Below are 14,876 nucleotides of genomic sequence, written 5' to 3'. Positions count from 1 at the left end.
ATAGTGACCCAGTAGTTTGTACCACCCCCATTTTTTTTTCTCATGCGATAGAAAATTGGCTGAATATCATTACCCTGATTTTTCGGACTTGTGAAATTCACCTTTTGGCTACCATCTTAGATTTTAGTTTTTATTAAATATGTATCTCAATATCCAAAATAAAAGTTGGTAATACAAAAAACGTAGACGTCTTTTATGTTAGATAAGAACACTTTTTCGATATTCTGAGTATTCAAAAAGTTACAAGCCAAAAAAGTAAAAAAAAAATAATTAAGTTTTGAGCATTTTTTTACTAAAATTTTGAAAGAAACTATCCGAGAAAAGATTGTTCACCTTAAAATTCTATACAACTCTGCTATACAATAAATACAAAAGTGATTAATACTTTTTTGTTAAAAAATACCCCTTTTGTAAATGCACCGGACTATAGGTAGTGACCAGACTTATCCATTGATCAGAGAAATAATAAAAAAAAAATTTAGCCATGTATTTAAGCCGTGTTTTATTGGTAACTCAGTACTTAGCTCAGTAAAATTTTACACGGGAAACAACAACAAAAGATTGCTAAGGATTGGTTTATAGACATTTTTTTTTTTCTAAACTTATAGATTTTTGACCCTTCAACAATAACGATTATTAATTAATATATATAAGTAATCAATTATTGTTGTTTACAGCATAAAATATTTACTCAGTAAAATACTGAGTACCAATAAAACACGGCTTTAGTTAACTGTATGCATGCATTCGAAAAAAAAATCCAAAATTTAGTCACCCTGTCCTTCAAGTGCCGTAATTACAAATCTTAATTTTTCTCAAATTTTGTTTTATACGCATATTTTTAATTTAAGAAAATAAAAGAAAATTATAAATCAATAAAACTGGATCAAAAAATGTGTAAGGAAAGAAAATAGAGTATAATTAAGGGCTAATAAATATAACAAATAAAAATAGTAAAATATAATAACATATTTGACGGACAATTTTGAATGTAATATTTTAAAGGAACCATTTTCCAACCAGAACCAACAAACATTTAAAAGATATGTAGATATTATGATTAATATTCAATTATAGTATGATTTTCTTGTAAACGACAAACCCAATTTTTATGAAAATATTTGTACAAAAAAGTTTTAATAACTCTAATATTAAAATTAAGCAAAATATGTATTTAAAATTTTTTTTTTTATTTTAAAAAAAGCTCAAAACTTTATTTGGAAAAATCAATTTTTTGAAAACGGACAAATAGATTTAAGTGAAACTTTGTTTTTATGTATCGACCAATATTTTAAAGTAATAAAAAAAAGTCGGCTCTAACGATTTTCAAAATTCTTTGAAATTAAATAATAAATTAACACAATTTAAGGACCTTTTATCGAAATATTTTATAGAATCGATGTCAAAGCTTAGATGCTAAGTTTAATATTATATATTAAGCTTATCATATTATGTAAGTAAAGAGAATCCAAATAATTCACTATATTATTTGGCTAAATTCATTCAATCTCCAAATTTAAAATCTTCAATATTTGATTCCAAAAAGTTTTCTAGAGCAGCTATACATTATACACTTTTAACGCAAACGGAAACTAAATCTTTCAAAAACTCTATCATGTTAACATTCACATCAACATCATAATCAAGTCAGAAGAAGTTTTTGACAAAGAAATCTAAAAAAAAGAAAAAAAATTGACGTGATATCCTCAAACGAAATTATAACTTTTCGTTGTTCTTTTATTCTCATGACATTAATATCGATCTATATGTGCCTATTCTTATAGTTTTTTTTTTTTTTTATTTTATTATTCGTGTTTCGATTATGAAAAGCTCAGAATAATTCCATAAATTTGACTAAAGGCAAAAATGTAGAATATTTATTCATGTTATAGAGGACTTGTAGGTAAAAGAAGAAGAAGAAGGGATATAGTAATAATGAATGAGGCTAATAACTTTTTGTACCTACTCTCGTGCTACTACATTATTTCATTGATTGAAAACACATCCAACAATTTTTTGCAGAGTGACGTATTTGGTTCATTGGGCAAAATTGCAAAAAAAAAAAAAAAACAAAAAAAAAACTACAAAATATATACATAGAAATGGGTCAATCAATAATGAGGGGATGATTTGCAAGAAGTGTTAAATAAAGAATGAGAGTCCCAAGAAAATTTACGTAGGTGTATATATTGAAGAAGTATGCGATTATGCACACGAGGGTTGTTGGATAATTCAATTATATGAATTACGAAACAGAATCCATGGTTTTTTTTTATTTTTGCATATCCACGCCTAGGCTAATTAATAAAGTGTTTTTTTTTTTATTAATGCAAGTTTTTTTCCCTATTTAAATATTCTTTTTTAATTTAACGTTGAGTTAAAAAAAAGGTTAAAAGCTCTTTAACCTTTAAAAACCTCATAATTCAGCAACAAATTATTACTTACCCTTTCACTAACATTTTTGAAATGCACATTACTCAATAACTTGACAGATTACAGCAGTTTCTATTTATAAAACTAAAATTGTAATTGTATTTAGAAATAGACAGTACTTTTCCATGGACTTGACATTGTTAAATAAGAATAAGATTTCATTAATTAATTTTTAATGATGTAAATTTTTGTGTTATTTTGCAATTTCTCTCTTTGAAGTGAATAGTTTTAACAAATATGTTTATGTTGTCGATATTGGAATACCTGAAATTAAGTATGACGATGATGAAAAGCTGCAAGTTTGATATAATAACATCCTTGTTATGATGTTTGTCTGGAAAAGTTCCAAAATTGCAAACAAATTCATTTGCCCGTTGCTCCAAAAGAGATTACAAAAATAATTTCTACGTAGGTGATGTTTAAATGCAAATTTGATTAATTATTGCTTCAATAAAATTTATTGTGATGGCCTCTTTAACAGAAATTAAGTTTGTTTATATAAATTGTTTTAATATTTGATCTTTAAGATGGATCCAACATTGCAGGTATTTTTCGTTTGAAATTTTCAAAACTAAAAAAATATATAATGAATCTTGTAGTAATTTTCTATTTTTAAGAAAAAGTTATCTGAACAGAAAATTTAGCGTTATGTTCTAATTATTATTTTTCGTTATATTTTTTATATTGCCTGTGATCCAGATCATTGTATTTATTTGCTTTTCAGCAAAAGCAGAATTTCGCTTTTAGTCCGGTCAAATAAGACCAAAAATAAAATAGGTGAGGTTGCACAAATTCGCAGCAAGCAGAAAACTGGTAGGATTGTTGAAGACACCATCATAAATTATATCTAAAAAGTCCTCATCTATCCGACTCCAGCAAAAAATTTTACTTGGGGTCAACGGTCATAAAAACCGGGTTTTCGTGATTTTCGGTAAAACGTTAAGTTTTATCATAAAATTTGCAAGGCAAAAAGTTGTAGATCAGGTAATTACACTGGTTTACAAAATTAAACTTTTTTTTGCCAAAACAAAAATATCCTCCGAAGTCAGAAAAATTGATCAGCTTCCGTTTTTGAAATATTAACGTTAGAAAATCCAAAAACCGTATTTTTGATGTTATTTTTTTATGTAAGCAAAATTGTTTAAACATATGTAAATCGTAACGGTTTCTATAAGAACAGTTTACCTTCTTTCGAGAACTCTTTAAATCTTTCCGATATCTTATTATTTACTTATTCTTGCAATTCAAAATCAAGTAAGTTTTTTTTGAGAAGAAAAACTTTCATTTAGTAACAAACGAACCTTTTTTTAGAAGCATTCAGAAGCAAGGCATCATTAAACTGCACATTACATATTATACAGTTGAAAGAGAAAATATAGTTGACGGAAGTAACATCTACCTACTTAGTCACTTTCACACTTTTTTTTTAAGATGATTAATTGTGAGATAAGTACACGAACAATTATTTAGCCTTTTTTTTGTCTTTGGAAAGATTAAATTGCATTGTTTTTCAATACCGCGCCTTTTCTTCATAATTGACGTCGTCGTCTTATGAAGATTGATGTCATTTTCACTTTGAATACTTTGAATATTAGACATAATGGTATTATATTTCATAATGTCTAAGTTCGTGAAAACTAGTCGTGAGATTAAGTCATTATAAAAAAAAAAGTTAGAACTATAACGTAAACCCATGCTGCAATAAGTTTTTATATTTATTGTAGAACAAACAGCAAGAAAATAATTAAAAACAAAATTGATACAAGTTCCAATATGATTGTTATGATTTGCAAGCTTCACTAGTTCCTACATAAACCTCTTAAGATATTATTGCAATGTGAGCGATTGTTCAGTTGATGCATTCTATTGTATATACAAAGGTACGCAAAAACTTGATTTTGTTCCCAACAAACAGTACATTACCTTGCCAATGACTCAAATTTTTTAATTGACCTAGGACACTGTTAGAATAAAAGTGTATGCTGCAAAAGCAATGTGCCAGTTGCATAAAAGTTTAAGTTAAATCTGAGCCATAAAAAACAAACTACGTATCAAACATAAAATATTCACTTGCTTTTATAAAAAACTAGCTGACCCGGCGCACAGTGGATCGACTAGTACAAAATTCCGGTCATGGGGTGATTTTTTATCAAAATGTTTTGGTTCCCAAGATGGTCAAGTGGGGACCATTTCACAAGAAAAAAAATGATGGTTTTCTTAGCAATTTTCATACTCTTGTATCTAGCTCATTTTTTAAGATATCTTCTTGAAGTAAATTTTTACCATAATATAATGATATCTTAAATATATTTTTAAGACAAAAATCACAAAATTATATTTCTAAATAATCCTAAAACCCGTTTTTCTTTAACCCTTTTTAAAAATTTCACTTAACTTTGAAAAGGCTTTTAAAAAAATGCTTACATACGCAAGCTTTCTAAGTAGTCTAGAATGAAAGCTTAGTATTTTGTGTGTAATATTTTTAAGCTTTTGGATCCGACCGAATCCGACCCCGTTTTTTCGAGCACCATCTTTGTAAATTTAACCCTTAGGCCCATTTCACACATAACCGAGATCGGCTATCCGGCCCGGATACACGGTTTTGTCAAAAAATGAGTATGCTTTCACACACACCCGGTCGGGTGTGTTTAGTATCCTGATGAAGCGAAACGAAAATTTTCATAAAAAAACAGCAGAAAGAAAAATTTTGTTATGCTTTTCGTTTCACAGCACAACAGCTTGGCAAATGATATTCTTACCTGTTTTTGAATACTTGGAGAGTTTTAAATAATTTTTCACTAATATTTCTGATTAGTATATTACAAGGCTTTAGTAACTAAAAAAAAAAAAATTCTCGCTCAGCGAAAAACTGTTTATTTACAAACTGTTCAAAATTATAAAAAAACAAATTTTATCAAGATCCTTTTTAGAAATAATGCAATTAATTATTCAGGAATTATTTAAAATCTTAGAAATATAAATATAATGTTATTATGTAAAATATGATGTCACCTCAAGCAAAACAAAATTTTGAGTTAACCAGTGCGATTTGTTCAAATTTCTTGGTCCAAAAGAAATTTGCGCCTTGTGAATTTTTATTTCAAGTGTTTTGTCTTCAAAATTATTTTCTAGTTTTAATTTATTGACTTTATTTAATTTTGACTTTCGCTATTGACTTCGGAGACTTTAGCAGCGTACTAAGTAAGCTTAAAATAAGAAAAAAACAAATTGAAGGTTTCGAATTAAAATTTGCCTTAGAAAAAAATTGTTATTTGAATTATTTCTCGTTTCCTTAAATAAAAAGTATTTTTTTCGGTTTTTTTTTAAATTTAAACTTATGTAGGTTAGATTACTACTAATCCAGTTTTTTGTTTAAAAAATTGCTTTAAAAAATAGGTACATATATACAATTTCATTCATTTTTAATCTATTTTTTATTCATAAGATTTTTTTTGTTGCAAATTATCAGTATTTTAAAAGACTGTTAAACAAAGTAAACGCTTTTTAAGGATTTGGTAATTTTTGTATGCTAACTGATATTTTAGGTAAACAAAAATTAAAGAACTAAAAAGTTTTTGTAATTTTTTTACTGAATTCAATTCTGTAAATTTCAAGAAGCAATATAGTGAAAACCGTTTTAAAATTCGTTCATTAGATCAGAAGTTACAGCCCCATGACCACTTTTTCACAGTTTTGATCCACTGTGCGGCGGACTTCGTTCCACCTTTTCTAGTATTTATTTCCAATTTTTGTCATCTCCCCAAAGCCTGAATAATTCAATCTTGTCGATGCGACATTCGAAATGAGATAATTCGTTGATAAAAGATGCGATCGTTCATGAGTTTTGAGTATGTATGTTCTTCATATGAAAGGTTACTTGGACACAAATTGATTACCTTGACAATTCTTGACCCCAAGACTTATGTATTATGTGCATTTGAAAAAAGTTATTTGCATATTATCTGTCAAACATTTTCTAGATAAAACTTAAGTCACACAGATTCAAAGCTGGCTTTAATTTCCATATCAGTCAAAACCACTAACTAATCTCAGGCTCGGACTGAAACTCCCAGAACTCAAAGTCAAACAAGTCAAATACAATAAAATCGATACAATGTTGCATCGTAAGATTAATAATTTGCAATATACATGCATACAGTGAGAATTTAATAGTTTGAAATGTTAAGTTGCATCTTAAAACAAAAGAAGCTTAGAAAATTAATAAATTTTAAGCCCTCTTGACAAGAATATAATAAATATTTAATTTTCTTATTTAATCCACTGACTGAAATAAACGAATTCATGAATATAATAACGGATTAAATAGTATATTAAAACCATTATAATTGGTACCAACTTTTTTTTCCAGACTATTATTATAATAAAAAACAAATAAATTATTTTAACCAACTATAGCTCTATTATATATGTTATTGAATAAGTGTAAGCACGCGAGCGATAGGGAATGCATTTTAATATAAACCGTCTTTGATTTTTCTGCCAAAATCTAGAAAACACCGCTTTGATTCGCATTCGCACACTGCGAGTATTAAAAAATTTCCATAAAAAAAAACTGTGCTAGCTTGTTAAGTTTTATTTTGTAAAAAAAAAAGTGAATGTCTGTCGAATGCATGCATTCTTTTTAATTGAATGAAAGTACATATACCTATTGGCAAATGGCACTCAAGTCGAAAGTGTCTGAAAGTGCATTAAGGTCATCACAGCACAATACAGCAGTACAGAGCTATTCATGTAACGCTGATTGAAACTGGCTGATTTAAATTTAGAACCAGAACCACTTTATGGGATGCTCTGACTGCATCCCGCCGCGCCGCCGAGAGAGAAAGAATCAACCATCAGAGATTTTATGCAATTTTCTACGATACAATGACGAAATCAATTTACTCTGAGAATTGTCACTTTCCATTTCAATGGGGGTAGTTGCAATATGGACTACTGAACCGAACAACGACCGAAGACGAGAACGACACAGGGTAGAAGCAAGATGACGACGATTATAAATCTCTTGAACTCAGTTTAACTTAGGTCATGTTCAAGCAAAGCCCATGATTTATTATTATTGACAATAAAAATCAAGTGAGGAATGAAAAAAGAAATTAAAAATATAAATCCAATATTGAATGCGGTTTTGGAGCGAATAATAGCTTCATATTTAAACAAGATGCATTCTGGTGGAATAAGTCAACATCGTTGTCGCAACAGTAAAGACGTTGTAAATTTAGTTATAGATTTTTTTTTTGTTTGTGTAGTTAAAAATAGAAGAAGCTTATGGTGAAATTGTTGTCATTGAATTAAAATGCATTTAATACAATGTAATTGTCTACAAGTGATTCATGTGATGATTGACTTGAAGTAGTAACTCTATAGGGCATTTAGAAAATTAAGAATATTCGTTGAACAATTTAATTTATTCATAAGAACACGGAAAAGATTTAAAAAAAAGTGCATCTTAATGCCTCAAAGTAGTCAGAGGTAAAATAAAATTAATGTATCGCTTATTGCGATACAATATACAAAATTTTAAAACCAAAATTATGATTTTCTTTATTAACTTAATGGTTCAATAAAATATGGCATGAATGTTTTTAAAGAGAGGCAAGAATAAAAAAATATTCATGCCTATAATTGTATCACTTGAACATTGGTTGGATCGGATGCATGGAGCATATTTATTTTGAAATTTATATTTAAACAAGTTAAAACTTTGTGGAATATTAATGAATTCTTCTTATGTGTTCGTTTCTTTTTTGAGGTAATCTCGAAAACCTGACGTGATAGAACAAAATAGTTTTCGAATCTGGTTTCAGCGACCTGAAAAACATATGATTAACGTAATCGCACTCCCAGATAAAAAAAAAAGTTTTTTGAGGTTGTAACCTGACGTGATGGTGCAAAATGGACTTCGGATAAGGTTTCAGTGACCCTAAAAACCTATTGATTCCACTAAAAAATAGCCCAAAACACAATATAGAGAGTTACTATCCCTTAAAAAGTTTTGAGATAGTCATCGGTAAAAACCCGTTATCTTAAAAATTGTAAATTTTTCGACTTCCTGCGCATATCAGCTTTTGATCAGGAGCTTCAAGAGAACACCATACTAAAATTTTAGACAAAATGTGCGGGGTCCTTTCTGGAATTTGGCCGTTATTTCACGTCACCCATTTATTTTTTTTTTTCTGTTTCGACAGCAAACGGGTATTAGATAGTTTACTTATATCGGAAAAATACAAAATTTCAATTGATTTTTCAGATTTAATAATTCCAAGAAGAGAAAAGGCTGAAGTGGTTTAAAAATAATTTGAGTAGAGTCGAAGATAAAATCGAAAATTAAATAACGGTCTTGTTTAGGCGGCGAGAGGATTTAGACCAAAATAATGCGTTTCGATTAAAATAATATTATGTAGTTTATAGTGAGTTTTCAATGTAAAATATAGAAAACATAGGTGCTAATAGTCATCAACTAGAAATTTTGCGTATAAAACGAGTACAACAGCATATTACTGGGAGTGTTTTTTTGGCAAAGCTATCCGCAGTAGAATTTCCCAAATATCAACATTGAACAAAAAATTGCATGCATGAACCAAGAGAAAGGAAAACGTAAACTTACACACTTCGTCAAAATTGTATCCTTGGTTTAGCTTCTATTCCTATCGGCCGGCAGCTGCGTGTTGTTTTTTGTAATGCATGTAAACGCGAACTACGGATACGTATAGCAATGCCAAAACAACACAGCTACTTATGAGTCCATCTGTAGTGCCTTGGCGAAACGCATTATTATGGACTAAAGGTCAAAACAAACCAATCAAATTGTGTTTTAAGATACGTATAAACTCTCGTAGCGACATTAGGAATTAGGATGTAGCACAGTAGTTTTCAACTTTAACTGACATAAAATGATAAAATGGCCTTGTATTTAGCAAAAAAAAAAGAACTAAGTCAGTAGATCCCGTTGAAGCCCTTCGAGTGCATTTTATCACTCCAAGCAATAGAAAAATTTATTTTAGGGAATATAGCTAAAGATTGGTGTGATAGTTCTTTCTTCCCAGAGTTTGTCTGCGTTCCGCCACCCAGAAGAGATTAATGTTTAACTGTTCCGCCATCTCCCTGAGATTAGCAACCGTTGAGTAAAGTTATGGAGTTTAAGGAAACAAAAGCCGTCAATTAAGGGAGAGCTAGGATATCAGTAAAGATGCGGCTAACCGAAGTGCTATCCGAATTGCATATCGTAGAAGTTACTTAGTTACGAAAATAAAGATCTTGATGCCAAAGTATGGGACCTAGTACATAAGAATTTTTACATGTGAAATATAATGAGCTCTTAGGTAGGGTTGCCAACCGTACTCTAAAAAAGAGTATTGTACTCTCTTTCACGTATGTGTACTCTATAATCTATAACTCTGATAGAGTACGTCAAAATACTCTTTTTTTTACTTAAGGCTGAGTGTACCACCACATAAACATCTCAACTTTTACAAATTGGTGGATAACTTTGATATTTCTAAAGATAATTGAATAAAGAAAAATTTATTATTTAAATAAAAATGAGGCTTAAAATATTCGACCTTATAATTTATAAATTTGAGCAATTGTAATTTAAAGAGTAAAAATCACGATAATATTAGTCGTTGTTTAAGTACGACATATTTTTGTTTTGTGTTTGTTATTTGTTTCTTCATTGTAAGGAGTAAAGCTGTTTTGAAAAACCTAAACTTTGTTTTTTTATAGAAAAAATCAAAAAATAAAAAGAAATAAGAAGCTTAACTCAAATATTAATGTATTGATTTTTTACAACAAAAAAAAATCTTAAAGTTTTAAATATTAAATAAAGAAAAATGTTCAACAAGGATTTTTTTACTTTTTCAGAAATAAGAATTTAATTCTATTTTTTTTAATTCAAATTTTATTCTCTATTTTACTTTGTTTTGTTTAAAAATTAGATTTTTTCTTGTAAAAAAATAAGAGTTAAGCTTCTTATTTCTTTTTACTTCGATGAATTATATTGATAGCCGCAAAAAATGGGAGCCATCTATCTGTTTCTGCCACTTCATTGAAATTTATCAAAAATGAGCTCTTAATTTATATGAACATTTGGAATAATACACATACTTTAAAAACAGCAAAAATTGTTATGTACGACAAGAAGCACAAAAAAATACATTTTCAAGACTTGAAATAAATGGTACTCTTCTTTTTTCAAATGCACTCTTTCTTTTCGTCTCTGAAATCAAATATGTAAGAGTTGCATATTTTCGGCCGTCTCCAGTTACCGGCCACATTTCGGAAAATCGTTATAACTAGTGTTTTCAAAAGGGTTAATTCCAAATTTTCACTCGTATGTTGTTCTAACATAAAAGAGAACAGCATAATAGCAAAATTTTGGAATCACTTACGATTTTCCGAGAGGTGGCCGGTAACTGGAGAGTAATATACTCTATTCTTTCTTATGTCGTTTTCTATTGACTTTTGAGATTTTTGTGTCAAAATCTCAGATTTTCCACTGCAAATTGAATATGAAATCTAGTTTTGTAATTGTGTACGAAATCTGTGGGTATAAAAAAAAATAAAACAACAACAAATATTCAGACAAATGTCAAACAGAGGAGTGTGTGAGAAAGTGCGTGTGTTTGTATGCGTGAATCTTGATAAAAATCCAGATTCAGATTTCTGATTCTCAGATTCATTTTTTTGTCATTTTTTTGAATCTCAAGACGCAAATAGATCATGAAATCTGAGATTTGTTCACTATTTCCCCTCTTCACCCCCCCCCCTCCCCCCCTTTCAGCTGTCAGATTCATAAATCTCATTCTGAATCTCGTCAATAGAAAACGACATTAAACAAGTTGGCAACCCTACTCTTAGGTCCCAATCAACTATGAAGCATGCCCTTAATCTTTTAATAAGACACTGTCCACTAGACTGATTCAAAAAAAATTTTTTTTTTTGTTCAAAGCATTACCGAAAATATTGTTGGAAAAAAAAAATACTGTAAAAGTTTCATTTTTTAGAAAATATGTCAGCGTAGTAACCGATAAAATTTGAGGTCATTCCGGAAACTCTAAATGGACTTAAATTCAAATTTTGCACAGCACATTTCTCCCAAACTACTCTGTTGTTTCTCTACTTTTTCGTCTCTCCTGAAAAATTTTGATTTTGGGAGTTACGACTTACGAGGTTTCCTTATGAGACCGACGATATATGGACCTTAAACCAGTGCTAAAACTCAGCTTTACTACCAATTTCTGAAGATAAATGTTGCTGATCCATGGATTAAAAATTTGTACAACTGGCCCTTAGGGGTTTGAGAGTTATATAAAAGGATCTGTGAAACCAAAACACAACATAGAATACAAATATTTTCATCAAAAAATTGAACAAAAATGAAGAAAAAAAAATTACATTTTATATTTTAAAGTTGAATAACTTAGAAACGGGGCAGTTTATCAAAAAAATTAATAAGAGCTTTTTTGTAGAGCGTTCATTTTTATACAAGAAAATGATTAAATCTAAAAAGTTATAAAATTCCAAACTCAAAAACGCAATCTTTCCCATGTAAATCATATGGGAAATAGAAATTTGCGATGCGGCGGTACTTAATGTTAATATTAAGGGCTGAAACTTTTAAAGCTGAAACACAATCACGCTTTGCCGTCGATTTTGACAACTGCCAAAAGTTCAACCATACGAAATCTGTATAACCTCCCACAATGACGCTTTTCTTACGTACGCTTTTTTTGACAAACGTAAGGAAACGTAAGAAAGCGAGCAAAAGTTCAACCAGACTGAACTTTTGCTCGCTTTCTGACATTTATCAGACATGTGAATAAAAAAAAATAAATTATTGCAAACGTACAGTGGCGACAAAATAAACAGCACATGTACCCTAAAATCTCTAAAATGAAAGTTTTTCGCACTATTTCAACTTAAAAGAGCTGTTTTATTAATGAGGAAGTAAGAACACAGATATATTTGATTTATTAAAAAAGAAATTAAGTACATTGAATTCTTTAACAAAAAATAACAACAAATTCATTAATACAGCTTAAGTTTTTTAGGACAAAATAAATAGCACACTTCCTAAAAACAAAAACAAACTAACAAAAATTTTAACACAGTTAAAATAAAATAACTAGTATTTGGTTGGGTAACCCTTATTATCTATCACAGCATAAAACCAGCTGTTAATAGACGTAACAAGACTCCAAAATCGTTCAAAAGGTACCGAGTACCAAGCTCGTCGAAATTCCTCCCAAAGTTTGTCCAAATTTGAGGTATCAGACCTGTTAATCGCTTTTCCCACGTCACTCTACAAGTCCTCAATAGGATTCAGATCTGGGGACTGGCTGGCAATTTCATAACACCGATTTTTTGGACGGATAGCAATTGTTTCACAGACTTAGTCTTATGTTTTGGATCGTTATCCTGTAGAAATGTCCACTTTAAAGGCATTTCCTTCTCAGTAAAAGGTAGAATAGTGTCCCTTAGGATTTCCTTGTACTTATGGTGGTCCATAATACCCTCTATCCGATGGAATGGCCCCACACCATGCCAAGAAAAACATCCTCAAACAAGAATACTAGCCCCACCATCCTTAACAGTCTATATTTTATACTGCGGGTCACATTTCAACTGCCCCACGCGGGGAATTTCCGTATGGGGCAATTGGAAAAGCCCCCTTTGGCCTTTGGGGCATAAGAGGCGGAAATTCCCCGCGTGGGGCAGTTGAAATGTTTTTTAATTTCTCTATATAGATTTTGCACAAAAAAACGACATCGAGATATTTTAAATCAAAACAATTTACGTATTAAAAACAAAAATAATTTAATGATGTTGTAGATTGAGTTTTATTGTTAAAAACAATTTATTTTGATTGGTTTTGTTTTTATAACTATAGGATTAAAGAATAAACAAATTTCTATGCATTTTTTAAACACATTAATATCCTTCTTCATTTTTCCACATTTAAATCAAGATAAACCCTTGGCCCAATCATTTTGTAAGTGACTGTGTTTTTTTTTATTTGGCAGCAGATTTTATGTTTCAATCAGCTGTTCGAAGTCAAAGTGACAGAAGCGCGCTTTGAGGATTTCTCAACGTAACGAGACGACGCGTCTGGCAAAGCGTGATTGTGTTTCAGCTTTTACAGTATTTTTTTTTTCGTCATTTCCAACAATATTTTCAATAATGCTTTGAACAAAAAAAAAAAAATTTTTTTGAATCAGTCTACTGTCCACAACCGATTTAGGTATATATTAACAACTTTACGACTTGACGCAACAACTCTGAAACTTAAGAAATCCAGTCTTCTAAGATCAACAATAAAACTATAGCAAACAGTTATGTCGTCATAACTTTTTTAAGGCTTGTGAATAATTAATCTGCAAATTTAAATCTAGCAAGATTTTTGTTATACTTATCAATCAAAGTTTCTGAGAAACCATCTAACTTGCCTTATTTTTAATAAAACGAAATAAAACTAATTCTATTATTTTCCTTTTGTTGTCTGACACACCCAAAAGCTACCTGTTTATTCTTTTTTTTAAGTGACTGAAACGAAAGACAAAGACGTGTTGTTTTTTTTATAGAAAATCTCAGTTTGTTATGACTGCAAAAAGGATTTAGGGAAGGAGAGAACCAGAAGTAACAGGTTGAGAAGTGCTTTCTCGTTCCTTTTCCCTAAAACAAGTGAAGCAATATTTTTTTTTTTGAAGCAAATAACTTTTAAAAATAAAAAAAAACCTCCACAATATCACATTTTTTTATTTTAATTAGAATTTCGTTTTTTTTTTTTAATTACAAAGAAAGATAGACAATTCTAGTACCTACCTAAAATCTCTTTGGATTTACTTTCACTTGTTTCCTTTTCAACATCTTTCGTAAACAATGAAATTGCAGACAAAAATACTCAATTTCATATTTTGACCACATGCGCCTGTTTTGTTTTTTTTTTTTTTTTTTTAATTTATGCATTTCAACAGACAAGATGAATAAGAGAAAAGTTTCTTTATCTTTAGTTGCTTATTTACTTACCTTGCTAACCTCAGCAATGCCATTTTAGCTAATTAATGGATTTTCTAACTAACAAGAAGTCTCACAAACAATTTAGTATTTTAAAATTAAAGATAAGAAAACGTGCGTTTCAGAATTGTGTTTTTCTTTTTCGTTTTCGAATGTTAAAATTGCATTTAATAATACCAGATTAGGGTGGACCTTTTTTTTGGTAGGTTACTTATTTCTAATTAACACAGTTTGATTGATCCCGTTGTTAACATTTTTTTGAGAGAAAAATAACAAACAAGTTGAAACAAAATATTTACATTATTATTAAAAAGCACGATATCGTCGACCACAGCGAATTAAGAGTGTGTGTGGATATAAAAAATAAATAATAATTTAAAACCCAACCGGTTGAATAAACTTGACAG

The 14,876-nt window shown here is 29.6% G+C and overlaps 1 protein-coding gene across 2 annotated transcripts in view; it reads right to left on the bottom strand.

Annotated features, from left to right (window-relative positions):
• LOC129919491 (ERI1 exoribonuclease 2) overlaps window positions 1-14,876 on the bottom strand; it is a 39,145-nt gene extending 24,269 nt beyond the window's left edge. Inside the window, exon 1 of one of the 2 annotated variants that reach the window (XM_056000383.1) lies at window positions 14,482-14,876. In XM_056000383.1, coding sequence (XP_055856358.1) covers window positions 14,482-14,504 — 23 coding nt within the window. In that variant the 5' untranslated portion in view covers window positions 14,505-14,876. Of the gene's footprint in view, window positions 1-6,329; window positions 6,533-14,481 lie in introns of those variants that run through there. The other variant, XM_056000380.1, reaches the window with a different exon arrangement.

This window comes from Episyrphus balteatus, chromosome 4 (assembly GCF_945859705.1).
Source record: "Episyrphus balteatus chromosome 4, idEpiBalt1.1, whole genome shotgun sequence".
In the NCBI taxonomy this organism is placed as follows: domain Eukaryota; kingdom Metazoa; phylum Arthropoda; class Insecta; order Diptera; family Syrphidae; genus Episyrphus; species Episyrphus balteatus.
Note: the sequence above shows the minus strand (reverse complement) of the source record. Positions and strands in the feature narration are given on the sequence as shown.